The 16,953-nt window shown below is 31.8% G+C and overlaps 1 protein-coding gene across 1 annotated transcript; it reads left to right on the top strand.

Moving 5' to 3' along the window:
* The first annotated feature begins 12,523 nt into the window (after positions 1–12,523).
* Positions 12,524–16,301, top strand: LOC116007359 (probable inactive leucine-rich repeat receptor-like protein kinase At3g03770). The gene is made up of 8 exons (XM_031248021.1): positions 12,524–14,234; positions 14,332–14,465; positions 14,589–14,835; positions 14,952–15,163; positions 15,246–15,271; positions 15,383–15,494; positions 15,633–15,881; positions 16,029–16,301. The coding sequence occupies exons 1-7, from the start codon at positions 12,857–12,859 to the stop codon at positions 15,855–15,857; spliced, it is 2,334 nt and encodes a 777-aa protein (XP_031103881.1). The 5' UTR covers positions 12,524–12,856; the 3' UTR covers positions 15,858–15,881; positions 16,029–16,301.
* Positions 16,302–16,953: the final 652 nt, after the last annotated feature.

Here is a 16,953-nt window from a genome sequence, read left to right as displayed (position 1 = left end):
AATGCACTGTGCACCCTGTTTCACAATATAAATTGCCAAGTAGGGGGTGGGGTGAACTGGCCTGACGGGCAAAGCTCCCAAATTAAAACCTTTAATATTGAGAGTAAGGATCGTTCCCATGATGAGCAATTAGTTTAACTTATTTGTTAAGCAACGAAGGGGTTTGGTATGAAATTAACATTCAAAGTAAATAAATGAATAAGAATAAGAAAAGATAAGAACAAAATAGACGTTTACTAATGAAATCAAATGAATTTTCAACACTTGGTATAAGAAAAACATTTCCTACCGGATCTTAGTAATTATTGATCGTAGATTCAAGGTTAATTCATAACAATTGAGCATTCGTTGTGGAATTAATTTTCGATTTTCCTTTCATAGGTAATCAAACGCAAACGGTAACTACCCCTAACTATCAAATAACACAAGACAAATGTTTATATTTAACTTAATAGCAGCATTAAAACAAGAAAAACCAAAAAAACTGAATAACATAAACAAAGCGGTTATGTTAAATTCATATTAATATTCTTTCTATGACTAAATTAACACTAAAGTCGTGATAGAATTAATCATAGTTGCTACTTAGAAAAGAAAATTACAAAAATCACTTCTTAATCTAACTATGAATTGAATCAAATAATTAAACTAGCAGGCTTTCTAGCAATCAAATGAAACAATTAATGCCAAGGACGGCAAATTATTGCATGGACCATGGTCCATTATTTTTGTACTGAAAGTACATTATTTTTATACTGTAGGTACATTATTTTAGGGTACATTATAATAATGTACCTTAGTACAAAAATAATGTACCCTAAAATAATGTACCTACAATACAAAAATAATGTACCTTCAGTACAAAAATAATGTACTTTTTATTTTTGGTCCATACAGCTGTGTAGACCATGGTCCATGCAATAATGATTGGCCAAGGACCTTGTGGTCCAGTGGCATCAAACCCTTCTCTTTATACAGGGGTTCGAGCCTCAGTGGAGTAAATACTGACTCTTGTGCTTGAATAGGTTGAGAAAGTAGTTATGAACAGATACTTTGAGAATATCAATTACCCAAATAAATATAAATTCAGCATTACGAACTAATCCAATCTCACAGTACAAATGGATCCAAGGTAGTAATCTTGACCAGTTCTGAACCAGAAAACAACTATAAAATAAAGCAGATAGTTTGATTCCCCCTAACAAGAAAAATCCACTGCTATTTATACCTTTCTAGTCTCAGCAAAATCTCTTAAACTTATAAGGAAATATAATTCATCCAAAAATTAATCTCCACCTCTCTAAAATAGACCTTGTAAACAAGAAAATGTGAAAAGTATATATATTTAAATTTCAAAATGCGCGGGTACAAAATCTCTATCAATAAAATCCTTTGATTCTCCATTTAGTTGACTTGATTTGAAACTTTGGCTGAAGTGTCTCCGGAATGTGGCTTGTTCTTCAAAGAAGGGCTCCGGGATGCGGCTTGTTCTTCAAAGAAGGGCTGATTTGTTGCTTGATTTTCGTTGAAGGGCCTCCGATCTTTAATTGGCTTGATCTTCAGTCCACTTTAGCTTGACTTGATCACTTGAATTGTTTGATCTTCAATCCACTTTTGTCGAGCTTGGACTTCTGAAGTCTTTACTCTAGAGAGAAATGTTGTGGAGCTTCAAGTAATGCTTGAGAATGAAATGAATGCCTCTATTTATAGGGGTAAGAATGTGAGACTCCCACTTCATCTAAAACTCTTTGATATTATCTCAAAATTAATAAATAAATATTTGAGATAATATAAAGAGTTATCCAAAATGTATTTAGTCACCATAATATCTAAGTTCATGATCCTATCACAACTATAATATCTTAAACAATAATATATAATTTGACTAAATCTTTATCAAATAATTAAATTAATTAGGCAAATAACATAACCCAAATTAATTTAATTAATTGATGTACAAGTTCAAATAATATGCGGTCCAATATTAATAACCAATTTATTTCCATCAAAATTTCCATGTCTACGGACCTAAAATTTTGAAATTATCTTTACCATCCAATTTTTTGTTGCCGTTGTGACGGACGAAATCTTCTCGGATTTACACAAGCTTGTCGTCGAAATCTTTGCTGCAGTTTTGACGAAGTATTTCGCTGCTGCTGCCGTATGTTCTGTACGTAATGAAGAAAACAAATAAATTCTGTTGTTTATTTAACAAAATGGATAGATTATGTACTTTGGGATAAACTAATTAAACAAATAAATAATTGGGCTTATTAAACAACACTAAGAGGACAACTAAAATGTAACTTTTATTTGGGCCTAAAACTAAAACTAAAATCTAAACCTTAATCATACCCAATTTATTATAAAATATTTATTCTAACTAATCAACTCTTAAATTCTAAAAATGTTAAAATAAAATAAAATAGCAAATAATATATATAAATATACTATAAAGCCTACGTAAATTAGAGTGTAAAACATGTTCATCAAACGGTTGTCGTCACAATTTAACGGAGCTGTGTAAATGAAATTATAGTTTATCTCAAATGATACTACCTCACATTTGTTTTTATATTATCAAATGAAACTGTAATTATATCGAAATAAAACTGTAGTTGTGTTGAAAGGAAATTGTAATGTATAAAAAATGAAACTGAATAACAATTTCAAATAGTTAAGTGTATAATGTTGAATGAAACTATAGTTATATCGAAATGATATTGTAGTTGTGTTGAAAGGAAACTGCAGTGTATATAAAATGAAATTGAATAACATTTTCACATATTTGAATGTATAATGTTGAACGAAACTGTAGTTATATCGAAAAGAAACTGTAGTTGTGTTAAAAGAAAACCGTAGTGTATATAAAATGTAACTAAATATGTTACACTAATATAGAACCACTTTATTCCTAACCGTGCGGACGAATGCAGTTTCTTTTCATTAAAAGAAACGACACCGTTTTGGGTCATGGTCCACAATGCTCTATGAATCATGGTCCACAGTATAATTTGTCCTAGAACGCTATTGTGTGAATCAATATAATGAGTGAACAATTTAAGCCAAACACATTGTGCTTAGATAGCATGTAGTGACTCTCTCATATGGGAGGTCATGAGATCGAGTCTCAGTGGAGCACTCTTTGTGCTTCAATAGGTTGACATAGGGTAAAATGGTAAATAGCCATGGAAAATGTTTTCTCCCCTCATAAATTTCACTTCCAATATTTTCCCTCATGATGTGATTTCATTGGTTGGTCACGCCATGAGGAATGAATTGGACGGAAAAAATATTAGGGGTCTCTAGCATGAAAAATTATACCATGGACCCTTGCAAGGTAGATCTTGGTCCAAAAATATCATGTATCTGTATTTGACACATTTTGTACCTGTAGTTGACAGTTTCTGTAATTGTAGCTATCATATTATGTGCCAGTAATTATCAAGTTATTTATTGACATGTACAGAAACTATTAATTATAGGTACCAAATGTCTTAACTGAAGGTACATAATTTTTATATCAGAGTTCACAGTGCAATATGAACATTGATCCGTGGTATAACAATTGCTCTAGCATTACTCTAAAAATAAAGACAAATTTAAAACATAAGAATGTTCATTTTGGCCCATAACAAACATAATAGATGGACTTTGATTCTAAAATATTAACTATGTACAAATTATGGGCCAATAACCTCTCCAAGCTACTATACAAAACTCTTTGTTTATATTCAAATGCATTCAATCCATAAACATGTACAAAAGCCTATGAAGATAAGAGTTTATTGGATCTTAACTTAATTGGTATAACATGTTATGGACCACTTAATAGGGCTCTTGGGATTTGGCCAATCCACACCATCAACATCATCAACTTCACCGTTTCCTCCATTGTGAATATTACTATTTTTGTTGAGCAAATTTTACTTTTTGTTGTTGATTATTGTGACATTAATATATTTATTTACTTATACTGTTTAAATTTAACATCATTTCATCATCAAATTTAATATGTTTATCACAATTAAATAATTCAACTAGTTAATAAAGACAGACTAACTCATTCAAGCTTATTGTCTTGACATGTAATTTTTCTCACTTTCTCGTAAATTCTCTCAATTTCTCAAAGCATTCACCGTCACAAAATGTATTTTAATTTTAATAATTCAATTATAATAATGACATTTCAATTTATAGTAATGTATTTTGATTTTTTTAAGAAAAAAGTTTTAAAATTCAAAAAATAACTCATTTATTTTTACATATTAGACATTTATTTTACGTATCACAGATACAAAATTAATCTTTCAATAGAAGGTAATGGAAGCTAAGGATAAGTTGATTCTAATTTTGAAATACTAAAAATAATAAACAAATGCTTTTATAATTACTTTTAATTTTGATTCCCCCCCACCCCCCAACAAAACAAAACGACAAACCAAACACTCCATTAGACTCACCAAAACACAGGAAGCAAAATAAAACAGAATTTGACTTCTTCTTCTTTTTTTTTTTGAAAAAAAATTTAATAAAACAACAATACAATTAGGAGGGTTTAAAACCCAAGAACTCCGGACAGACAAATAATCAGTTGCCCTTGCAAGAACATGAGCCACATGATTCACTGACCGCTTGATCATAGAACCAACATACGAGAAATCTATAGTACGAGAATGAAAAGTTAAACAAAAATTTAAACAATCCGTCTCAATAATAACGTTTTTATGCCCAAGATCTTTAAGCCAAGCCAACGCTTCCTTGATCGCCATAGACTTTGCAAGCAAAGGATCACGAACATGACCGATGGTGTCACTTTTGGCCGCCACAAAGAGTCCCAAATGATCACGAATCACTGCACCATATCCTGCCTCATTAGCAAAAACCGCGGCATCAATATTACATTTGAGCATGCCTTGGGGAAGATATGTCCAACCAGGAGGAATACAGTTATTAGCTAAAGAGTTTGAGACCCCATAAGCCTCCTTCCAACTGTCAACAAAACCATGCACTTGCCTACGTAGGACCTTAATCATCCAAACCCCATTTCTTCATACGCTGTCATTCAGAACATGTTGATCCGCTAAAATACTCCTCCAAATATAGCTCGGATTACAGCCGAGTTGTGCCTCTAAGAAACCACAACGAGAAAAGTACATTGCTTTCAGTAACTTACCAACCAAAGAATCCGGGTTGATCAGCAAACGCCAACCCTGGTTAGCTAGGAGAGCAATGTTAAAATCATGAATACGTTTAAAGCCCATACCCTCATATTTCTTTGGCTTGCATAGCCGTGACCAGCTCAACCAATGAATGTCCTTTCGTCGAACCCCACCACTACTCCACCAATACCTATTTAGTAATTTCTCAATAGTATCACAAAGGATTGGGAGAACTTGAGCATTGCTTTTGATCAAAACTTCCTTGCCCGCCTTCGAAATGATTTTATGTTGCCAACTACCAATCCTCTCTTGAATTCTCTGCTCAATAAATAGTTCATTGGCTATTAATTTTGTTTCAAATTTATGATCAAATTGAAAGTCAATAATGAAAATTGTTAAATGTCACTAGTCAATGGACCATTTATAATCTAATTAAAAATTAAGGATAAAAAGTTGGTAAATGTCAATAGTCAAATGACCATTCATGGAATTAACTCTTTAGATATACTATAAATTAAAATATCTGAATCATAAATTAATCGAATTTCATGAGCACATAAGACATGGCCCGGTGGTGCACAAGCAAAATCTTCAAGTTAAGTTTTAACCGAGTTGGTATAAGTGATAATGGAAACTCTCAGTCAATACCAAATGGTGCACTGAATATACCCTATACCCTAATCGGCTAATTTCTACTGAGAATCACACTTGTAACTTTGTGATTATTAAGTTAATGGTCTGACCAATTTAGTTGAATTGCCATCATGAGTCGGTATAAAGTGAAAAATGGCCACAAAGTAATAACAGTTGCAAGTAATCCAAATAACATAGCAATAAGTATATTCAAGTTAGAATCAACTTGCCCTTACTATATCTAAATCTAGACACATAATAAGTCTCGATTCAAGGTATATCATTGATTTATGTTCCATTTTTGTATGCTAATAAAGGTATACATTTTATTTTAAATGTTGTACACTCTAATTTTATTAGACAAAATAATCACTACTACATTCTTGTTAGACAAAACTACTCTTACACGATTATAACTCCATTACTATTTAATTCTAACATTGATGACTCCATCATGATTACCATACAATTATATTTATATATCCTTTTCATATTATTTAACTATCATTTTATAAGTAATTTAATTGTTTTTTTTTTTGAAAACAAGTAATTTAATTGTTGATTATATTCTAATTAAATTTCTATGAATGATAAATTATGTATGTAATATTATTTGTGTATATATAACTTTAAATTATAATTTGTAATTATTTATATTTATTAATATTTTAATATTAAGCATGAATTTTCACACATTGAGTTTATAAAAGACTAAGAATATAATACATAGTACAATAATCAATAATGCGTACATATTCTTCAAAGCAATAATTATAGATTAAAACGACATACGAGTGCATGACACTCCGACACTTTACCCCATCATCCCCATCATTTAGTAGCAACGTTGACTTGAGTTCCCGTCAGATCGTCAAATTTCACAACCGACACTAATTACCCCTACGTACTACATACGTACCACATTCGAAACAATTAATTTTCTTAACTAACTCTATTGCCGCTTCAATTCCTTGTTCTTTTACATGAGTGCATTAAATTTGTAAAAGAAGAAGAAGAATTACTGTTGTTCTCAAAAAAAATAAAATTACTGTTAGTGTATGCTCAATTCACAAATTTCGAAAGAAAATAAATAAATAAAGTAACATCATATCAATAACATATAGAAAATGATAAATATTTAAAACACTTATCACGTCTCATTTTAAAAAAAAAAATGACATTTTTCTCATTGAATTATAATTTTAACGGTGCTTTTTTGCGTCATGTATCCATATTTGCACGGCCGGAGCCACCCCTTGGGTTAGGGTGGCCTTGGCCCCCACCCCATTTTTTAGTAGGTATATATGTCATGTATAGATTATTATAATATTAAAATTTTATACTTTTGGCCCCTCCTATTGTTTTTTTAAAAATTTATTATGTATATATCAAATGACCTCAAAATACGTATATATTAAAGCCTAAATTCATTAAATAAATAAATAAATAAAATAAAATAATCAAATAAACCATTTTTATTTATTAATTAGATTATTTCTTTTCTTAAAGATTTTAATGATGGAAGACATTAAGTATATAATTTAACTTCATTACTCTCTAACTTTTTGAGGTATATATATTTTTAGTTTTATTAATTGATTAATTAATTGATAACTTATTGTGTGTTTTTATTATTTATTTACACTTTTAGGATGTAAATTTGCTAGGTTAAATTATGAGTTTTGAAATTTACAAAAATTAATAATGATTCTTTATTTCGAAATCTTGATTTTCGTCTTCATCCCTTAAACTTTGAAATATATATTTAATTAATCAGTAGAACAATATCAATTTATTATCAAAAAAGTTATAGTTGACCAAACAATTGACAACTTTTCATTTGATAAAAGAGTGACAATGCATATTTAAATAAATGTAAATATTTTTTAGAGAAAATTACAATTTTCGTTTCTAAGTTGATCGTCGTGCTCACTTTTCGTCCCTAAATTATAATTGGTGTCGCAAATTTCGTCCTTTTAATAACAGGTTGTACTCACCCTTCGTTCTTAGCTATACAAACATTACAAATTTCGTCCCTTGTGTCATAGTGACGAAAAGTGAGCACGACCAACAATTAGAAACGAATTCTATAATTACCTATAACTTAGGGATGAAAAGTGTAATTTTCCTATTTTTTGTCATTGTATATATTTTGTGTTATGTGAAAATTTTGAAAGTAATGTTTGATAACTTTAACGATTATACTCATATAATTATATATTCATATATTATACTATTGCACATAGTATAATTAAAAATAATTATCAATAATAATTTACACAATCATGTATGGTGTATATAATGATATTGTATGATCGATATTAATGCCAACTAAATTTGGCCCCCCAACCCAGACTTTATGGCTCAACCCCTGCATATTTGTCCACTCAAATATTTTGAAAGTGGTCATTTCTCCCATCTCCATTAAATGAGAGTTTAGATGGTTAAAAATAAGGGTATGTATTTAATTTATGTTTCTTCTCTAACAAATCATTACTTGTATGTGAGAATCATAATAAACGTTAAAAATAAGGATATGTATTTAATTTATGTTTCTTCTCTAACAAATCATTACTTGTATGTGAGAATCATAATAAACGTGAAAAAATAACAAATACCATTTGTAAATATTATAATTTAAAACTAATGCTAATAACATAATTGAGACTTAAATACAAATAATTCACTATTATTAAATGTATGTTCAAGTCTTTTTTTTTTTTTTGAATTCTACTGACTCTATTACAAAGCAGTATATGTTCACCCACCACCTCCCATATAAAGGGAAGGGTTTGATGCCACTGGACCACCAGGTCTTTGGCGTATGTTCAAGTCTTAATTCTATTATAAATTAAACTTTAACTTAAAACTATAATTATAATATTTTTAAATAGTGTTTGTTCTTTTGTATATTTATTCTGAATATCACATATAAGTAATAATTTATTGGAGAATGAAAGTGACTTGAAATTATTAATATTGCCCATATTACAATTGAGTCTTGCTCCATCACTCCATGAGTAGGGTGGGGAGTCCTTGGACAATTATGCTATGGACCCGGGTCCACCTTGCGATATGGACCCGAGTCTATATTTTAGAACTCTATATTCTTAATTTTAAATATCAATATACAAAATTACATTACTCAATATTCACAATTTTTTAACTTTATATTCACAATTTTGTTATATAGATTCAAAAATTGTGTTATATACGATTAAATATAGAGTTATGAAATTGCGGATATAGAGTTCATTGTGAATATATATAATTCTATAACTGTGAATATAAAGTTCTAAAATTATGAACATGGATTCGGAGTTCACATTACAAGATCGACCTGATTGCATAACAATCGACTATTCCAGCATCATTGGCAGGTTCCCCAAAAAAAAAAAAAAAAAAAAAAAAAAAAGAAGAGCAAGTTGCAGGGTTGCTTACCTGTTCTCTGCGTCACTGGGGAGACTGATGTTCAGTCTGATGGTAGTCCATATGCCCATCGCTGTCATGTTCTGTCATTTTCCAGGGCTCATATTAATATGCATTATTATAACACTATTTCGGAAACCAGTCGGCGCAAATTAGGGATTTTCTGATTTTATGTTTTTTTTATAAATATTTTTGAGATATTGTTATTTTGTTGTGATTTTTTTTAATTATAAATGAATGGTTTATAACAATTGTGATATTATTATGGCGATTATTTTGTGTTTATGGATTGTATAAATGGATAATAATTAATTTTATGTTCATTTTCCTGTTCATTTTTTAAAAATGAATCAAACACACAAACACAGTTTTTAGTTCTGCAGCCAAACACAAGAAAGGAAAATGATTTCTGAAAAATAACTCATTTTCCAGAAATTATTTTCCGAAAACCATTTTCCTACTTTCCAAACACACCCTAAAATGCATCTCAATTATGTCACAAAACTGGACAACAATAAATAAATAATTACTCCGTATATTGCTTGTTTCAAGATCTATCGTAACATTAAAAAAAGATATACGGAGTATATACTAATTTTATGCACCTGGCCTACTTAATGTGGTGTCTGCTATCACTTCGATTTTGTGGCAGAATAGCATCTTAAATGGGTTAAGAAGATGAAATATATATATATATATATATATATATATATATATATATAAATGTATTTTTTGAAGGATATTATAATTTTATTGGAAGAAAAGAAAAGAAAAGAGTGAAATTTGTAATTAATTAATTTTTAATGTATCAAAACATGTTATGTGAGTAGAGAGAAAAATAAAATAAAAGAATAATTAAAAATACATGTAGAATTATTTAATAATTTGAGTCTTTATAATTTAGAGATTTTAAATATGATTTTAACTGAGACATTTTTTAAATTTTTTTTTTTTTACATTATTTCATATATGTATGTATTCAGGTTTTGTGTTTTAATACACCTGACTGTTGATAATATGATTTTTTTATGGGCAACGAGAGAAACTCATAGTCACTACTTGAGGTGTACAATATGTAAGCTTTGCTCTTTTGTAATAGCGCACAAATCACATAGAAAGAGTAAACTGCATTAGGAAGACTCCATACAGCAGGCTCGACGAAGATGATGTTGGCAAGTATCGAACACGTGACCTTTAGGTAGAGTTGTCAAAACGGGCTGGTAGCCAAAATTATTATTTTTTTCCTTGTTCTTAAGTTGTTAGTTTGTTGTTTTGTTAAGTTTTACCATTTGTACATTATGAAAATAATTAAAATAACTTGTTACATAAATATTAATTTAAATATAAATATAAATATATAAAAGCCTTATGGGTTGGCGGGCTTAGGTAGGGCGGGTTAAAAAGCCCACTCCTTGGTGTGCCTCTATTTTCAAAACTAACCCTTTACCTAAGTAGGGGGGCGGAATGGACTGGCCTGACGGGCAAAACTCGTTTTGACAGCTCTAACTTTAGATAGGAGAATTTTATAATCTCTTATGCTTTGCAAAATTGTACTTTATTCTTTGTAAGTTGTAAGAATTATAACTTGTGTAGAGAAAATAACTTGTGTAGAGAATGAGAAATAAAACCAGTTATCTAGATAAATAGTTAATCAATTCTAGTATATGCAGTGATAATTTATAATTTTTCGTAACTAAAAGCACACTTTTATCACATAAAAGTGCACTATTAAAGAAAAAATAGCATGGTTTACAATATAAAATACTGAGTGTATACGTAAAGTGCACATTTCACATTTTCATACTGAATCTCACATCCTACACACGTTTATATACATGCCACCAAAATTTTGTAAAATAATAATATTAATAATGTAATCCAATTCATAAACCATATCAAACATCCAAATTAATAATCCTATAAATAAAACCCTCCAAAAAAGTAAAATAACTTTTAACTTGTTAAATTTTGCACAAGTCTAAATATGAAAGACAAGACTAAGAAATACAAATGAGATGATGGTACCAATTATGTGGTGTAGCAATGGACTTAATGACCAATTTAGTCCTTGACTATAACGAAATTATCGATTTGGTCATCGACTATCAATCTTACTAAATTAAGTTATCAATTTTGAAAATCTTACCCAATTTCGTCCTTTATTATCATCTTACGATTCAAATTGGCTCTGAGTAAGATTTTTAAAGTTAAGGCCTTAATTTAATAAGAATGATAGTTAAGAATCAGATTGATAATTTCGCTATAATTAAGTGAACAAATCCATCGTTATCTCTGTAACAATATTAAAATTGAAACTTTTTTTTTTGTTTTTGTTTTTGCATGATAATAAAAAGTGGGAGCAGTTGCATCCATAATGATTAAGTGATTAATTAAAGCATATGGAAGTGTGGTATGTCTGGAGTGTGGATCACCATTCTCAAGAAAAAACACCATGTGGAAGCTCTGAATTCCATCCTTTCCAGGTAAGTGGATACTCTTTCTTTTATATATGCTTTCTACCTAGTTTTGGTATCCCTTCTCACATTTATTCAAAGTTTTTCTTTAAAAAAAATTAAAAAGAAATTCATAATATTTTATTACTCGATTAAAGTGTATCCGTCTTAACGTACGTTTATAGATTTTGAGTGCATTAACACTATTATAAATCGTCAGATACATTTTAAAACTTTGCTCAATGCACATATCAAATTTATAATATTTATAAAATTATCATCACATTTTTTGTTAGTTTTGAAATATTGATCATTCTAAATAGACATATTAAATTATTTTACATTTTTTATAGAAAAATAAAAATAGAGACAGCCACTATGAGCCTTCCCAGAATTAATCAAAGAATAAAAATGGAGGTATTAATAAGTAATAATTGGAAGATTGAATCCAACATATCGCATAATTAGAAGATTAAAAATGACACTAATAACTTTATGGTTTAGTGAGGCGAAGCGACTTTTTCATATACTACGTTGTAACCGAGTCAAAAGAAAAAAAATTAAAAGCGACATTTTCTTTTTCTTTCCTTTTTTGTTGTTATCTTATTTCACTTTTGTAAGATAAAATAAATTGACTTTAAACAAAGTTTCCAATACATATTTTGCTGAGTGCATGTTTTTGTTATTTAGTTAAGTACATTTTGTCATTTAATCTCTTATTTAGAATAATCTCTAACTAATACTGAAATATTAAATTCATTGGTATAATACTATAATCAAATCAAAGTTTAATCAAGTTAATGAAAAGTACAATGGAGAAGACAGGGTTAATTGGGACAGGGAGTCTGAGACAAAGACACATGAAGCAAAGAACTTGCCATTAGGATGACATAAAGCAAAAATAAAAGAACTACTCAGAATCTCATTCTCCATAAAGAAAGGGTAGATATGATATGATATTCATGCTTAGCAGAGGATCTTTGTCCAGCAGAACCCAGGTTTCAAGATAATTGGCCTTTGCAAAAGTTTTGTTTTTGAACTGTGCATTTAGATTCTGTTTTTTTGTATATGCTTTGCTTCTGACAATTGATTTCCAGCACTGAGAAGTGTACAATTGTGTTTCCATCTTTTCTGATTGATTTAACACCCATTAGATATGAATTGAGTGTGGGGAGTGTGATGGAGTGGTGCAATAGCTATAAGGTGTTTGTGTTTTTGTCCCTGTGGGGGAGTTTCTTGATCTTGGGTACCCATCAGCTGCAACACACCCAAACCCAGATGCTTTTGCAGCTTAGGAAGCAGTTGGAATACCCAACCCCCCTAGAGATTTGGTTCAACAATAATGGCACAGATTTGTGCTTTGTGTCATCCCCACAGGCAAATATATCATGCCAAGACAACCTTGTGACTGAGATAAGAGTTTATGGTGATAAGAGAGATAGGCCAAGCAGTTTCAATGGCTATGCTGTGGGTCCTTATCAAACCCTGTCACAGAATTTCTTTGTGGACTCTCTTGTGGTCACCTTGGCCAGACTGACCAGCTTGAGGTCACTCACTCTTGTGTCTTTGGGCATCTGGGGTCAAATTCCTGATATAATTCATAGATTGTCTTCACTTGAGAACTTGGATCTGGGTTGGAATTTTTTGTATGGGTCTATCCCTGCTTCAGTTTCAAGAATGGTGAGCCTTCAGGGTTTGAATTTGGATGGGAATTTCATTAATGGCAGCATTCCTGAAGGGTTTGATAAGTTGTCAAATCTGTCGAGTTTGAGCATAAGGAACAATAGGGTGACTGGGGAATTGCCTTCTTCCATGGGAGGGGTGACAAGTTTAACATATATTGGATTTTCGAAGAACGAAATTTCTGGGAAATTGTTTGATCTTAGAAGATTAACTAGGCTTCAGGTTTTGGATTTGAGCGATAACAGATTTGAGTCTGAACTTCCTGCTCTTCCAAAGGGGCTGATTATGGCTTTCTTCAGGAACAACTCATTTTCTAATGAAATTCCTCAAGAATATGGCCTCCTGCTACAGCTCCAGCAGCTCGATTTGTCTTTCAACTCACTCCAAGGAATGCCGCCTGCTAAGCTCTTCTCTTTGCCTAAAATTGCAAACTTAAATTTGGCATCCAATATGCTGACTGGATCTTTACCATCCAAATTGAGCTGTGGAAACGAGCTTGGATTAGTTGATATCTCAAATAATCGATTCACAGGCACATTGCCTTCATGTTTGCACTCTGCATCAGACACTAGAAAGGTTTTGTATGAAGGGAACTGTTTATCAAGTGGTCTAAAGAATCAGCATCCAGCGACATATTGCACAAGTGAAGCTAAAAACATTGTTGCGAAAACTAATGGGTCTAAAGGAAAGAACATAGGAATCCTAATTGGTGTTATCGGAGGAATTTGTGTTCTATTGTCTTTTCTGGCAGCCGGCTTTCTTTTTATGTGCCGTAGATACTGCCCTCGTGGGAATTCAGAGCAGCATTTACTGCACAAGCCCGTACAAGAAAATTCCGTTGCAGGGTACTCTTCAGAACTTTTGCTGAATGCAAGTATGCCTTCTGAACTGGGAAATTTTTAAAAAACGCAACCTATTCCATACTTCAGTTTAGCAACATTTCAATGAATCCCGATTTCTTATTTTTTCAGGATTTATATCCGAGGCATCAAAACTAGGCACGCAAGGTACTCCAACGCACAGGTTATTTTCCTTTGATGAGATCAAGGAAGCAACAAATGACTTCGACACGACAAACCTAATGGGTGCAGGTTTGATAGGAAAGGTAAATACTTGCTTTGCTACAATACTGTATTTGTATTTTATTCAGAGATACTTTTCGCAGTCAATTTTTTTTATTCCGAGATGATATTTGGCCGTTATAAGTTCATCCACATATTTGCCTCAGATATATAAAGGTAGAGTGGAAAGTGGGGCTCAGGTGGCTATAAGGTGCTTGACAATTTCAAAGAAATACACAATTCGCAATCTAAAACTTAGGGTCGATTTGCTTGCAAAGCTTCGGCACCCTCATCTGGTTTGTCTTCTGGGACACTGCATTGCTAATAATGACAACAATGATGACCCCGATTCACTCCAAGTCTATCTTATTTACGAATATGTGGCAAATGGGAACTATCGTACTCATCTTTCTGGTAAGTGCAGAGAGCATAATCAAATTGTTGATACTGATATTACTGCAAGTTCAAATTATCATATGAAGTGCATACTGATATGCATTTTCATTGTTGCATTGACCTTATATTTGTAGAAAATAGTCCACAGAAGGTCCTTAATTGGTCTGATAGACTCGGGATACTCATTAATGTTGCAAAGGCTGTGCACTTTCTACACACCGGAGTTATCCCTGGGTTCTTCAGTAATCGACTGAAAGCAACTAATATACTGTTGAACGAGCATCGAGTTGCCAAGCTCAGTGACTATGGGCTATCGATTGTGGCAGAAGAGGTTGATAAACAGCAGGTATGAATTCTGGAAATATTTTCTAATTAATCAAGTTCTGTGCTTTTTCCCTAAACTTTTATTTGCGATTCTTCATCCACAGGCAAAAGGCGAAGGCTTTGCATCATGGTGAGACTACCCCTCGAGACTATCAATCTCGATAAATTGAACTTGTTCGTTCTGTTTCAATCTTCTGTTGTTGCGCAAGAAGATACCAAAGTTTCAATAACCATTTTGCAGGCAAATGAAAAGCCTGGAGGACGATGTGTATGGATTTGGACTTATCATGCTCGAGTCACTCGTCGGGCCTTCTTATCTCGTGAGGCAAGAGACGTTTCTACTAAATGAACTGGTACTCACTCCATAACACACCATCTAAATTTCCATGGCTTTCATATTCCAAGTTGATAGAAAAAATATGTTCTGTCTTAACTAAAAGTTTAAACCAGTAATCGAACTATTCAAATCAATCTTGCATTATATTTCACAGGCCTCATTGGGAAGTCAGGATGGCCAAAAGCACGTAGTTGATCCGGTTGTGCTCAATTCCTGCTCGCAAGAATCCTTGTCCGTGATCGTATCCATAACAAGCAAATGCATTTCAACCGACTCCTCAATGCGCCCATCCTTCGAGGATGTCCTTTGGAATTTGCAGTATGCAGCCCAGATTCAGGCCGAGGCAGACGGTAGATTGGGAACCAGTCCTCGTTTGTGAATAATTTTATCAAGAAGATGCGATGTAAGTAGATCGAAAGCTCATTTTTCCCGCCATATACAGCTGCACGCATCTCTTAACTGTATTGATAGAACTAGTAATGCTTGTCCTGTCCATTCTTGACTATGAATATATATCATTGAGAGGAAGTTTGTATGGCTTCTTGAGCAGAAATACCACACATGCACAGAGTTTAGTTTTGGGTACATCGTAATAAGATCGGGATGGGATTCGAACCTAAGCCAAAGACATAGAAGCTGATGATGCCTGCCATGCTGGATGAGATCTGATCAAGTTGACATAAATTTCATGTAATTTTGAGTTTCATTTGCAGGTCCCATAATAAAGAAGCACATGTTTTGTTGCTAGCTAATAGAAGTTGTGTTGTATAATATGTTAATGTTTTCAAAAAGGAAATGCAAATCATTAGTTATGTTGGGCTCATTGTGTTAGATTTTATTTTATTAATATTGAGAAAAAGTGCCAAATTAGCATATTAAATTTAACAAATAGTGCAATTATGTCCTAATACTATATGTTGAACGAGTTACTGCTGATGTAACGCTTACTTACTAAGCTAGTAACTCGGTGCCTAGGCAGCCGGTGGGTGGGCAGTCTAGTTGATGCCTAGGCGGCCTAAGCGACGTTTAGTGGCCTAGTTGGCGGTCTAGACTCCTGATTATAGTGATACGCTAGATAGTCGATAAGCGCTTAGGCATCGATTAATCGGTGTCTATGTGAGATTTTTATTATAGTGATTTTTAATATTTTTAATTTTGTATGATTTTATGAATTTACATAAGAAAAATTTTCAGTTTGTAACAAAGAAACTTTTGTATTATTTTATTTGTTTACAACTCAAATTTCTTGTCAAATTAACCAAAACTTATAAAGTTTTTTGCTTAGTATATATTGTCACATTAAAACTATTTATACAACTATTAAAAGATATGAACCACAAGCTCATAATCCATTTTATTGTACCACCACGTAACAATGCCAAAAGAAAAGATAAGAACCACTACAATACTCCTTGGCTTTCGCTAGGAATAACTTAGACTAGTTTAACTTTTTACGATCCTTTGTTGATTAGGAT

The sequence above is a fragment of the Ipomoea triloba genome, chromosome 15, assembly GCF_003576645.1.
Source record: "Ipomoea triloba cultivar NCNSP0323 chromosome 15, ASM357664v1".
NCBI classification, from domain to species: Eukaryota; Viridiplantae; Streptophyta; class Magnoliopsida; order Solanales; family Convolvulaceae; genus Ipomoea; species Ipomoea triloba.
The sequence above is the reverse complement of the archived record's forward strand: the minus strand, read 5'-3'. Positions and strand labels throughout refer to the sequence as shown.

Coding starts and splice junctions, on each gene's coding strand:
- LOC116007359 (XM_031248021.1), top strand. CDS start 12,857: ATGGAGTGGTGCAATAGCTATAAGGTGTTTGTGTTTTTGTCCCTGTGG. Junction 14,235..14,331: donor AGAACTTTTGCTGAATGCAA/GTATGCCTTCTG, acceptor TTATTTTTTCAG/GATTTATATCCGAGGCATCA. Junction 14,836..14,951: donor CTATCGTACTCATCTTTCTG/GTAAGTGCAGAG, acceptor TTATATTTGTAG/AAAATAGTCCACAGAAGGTC.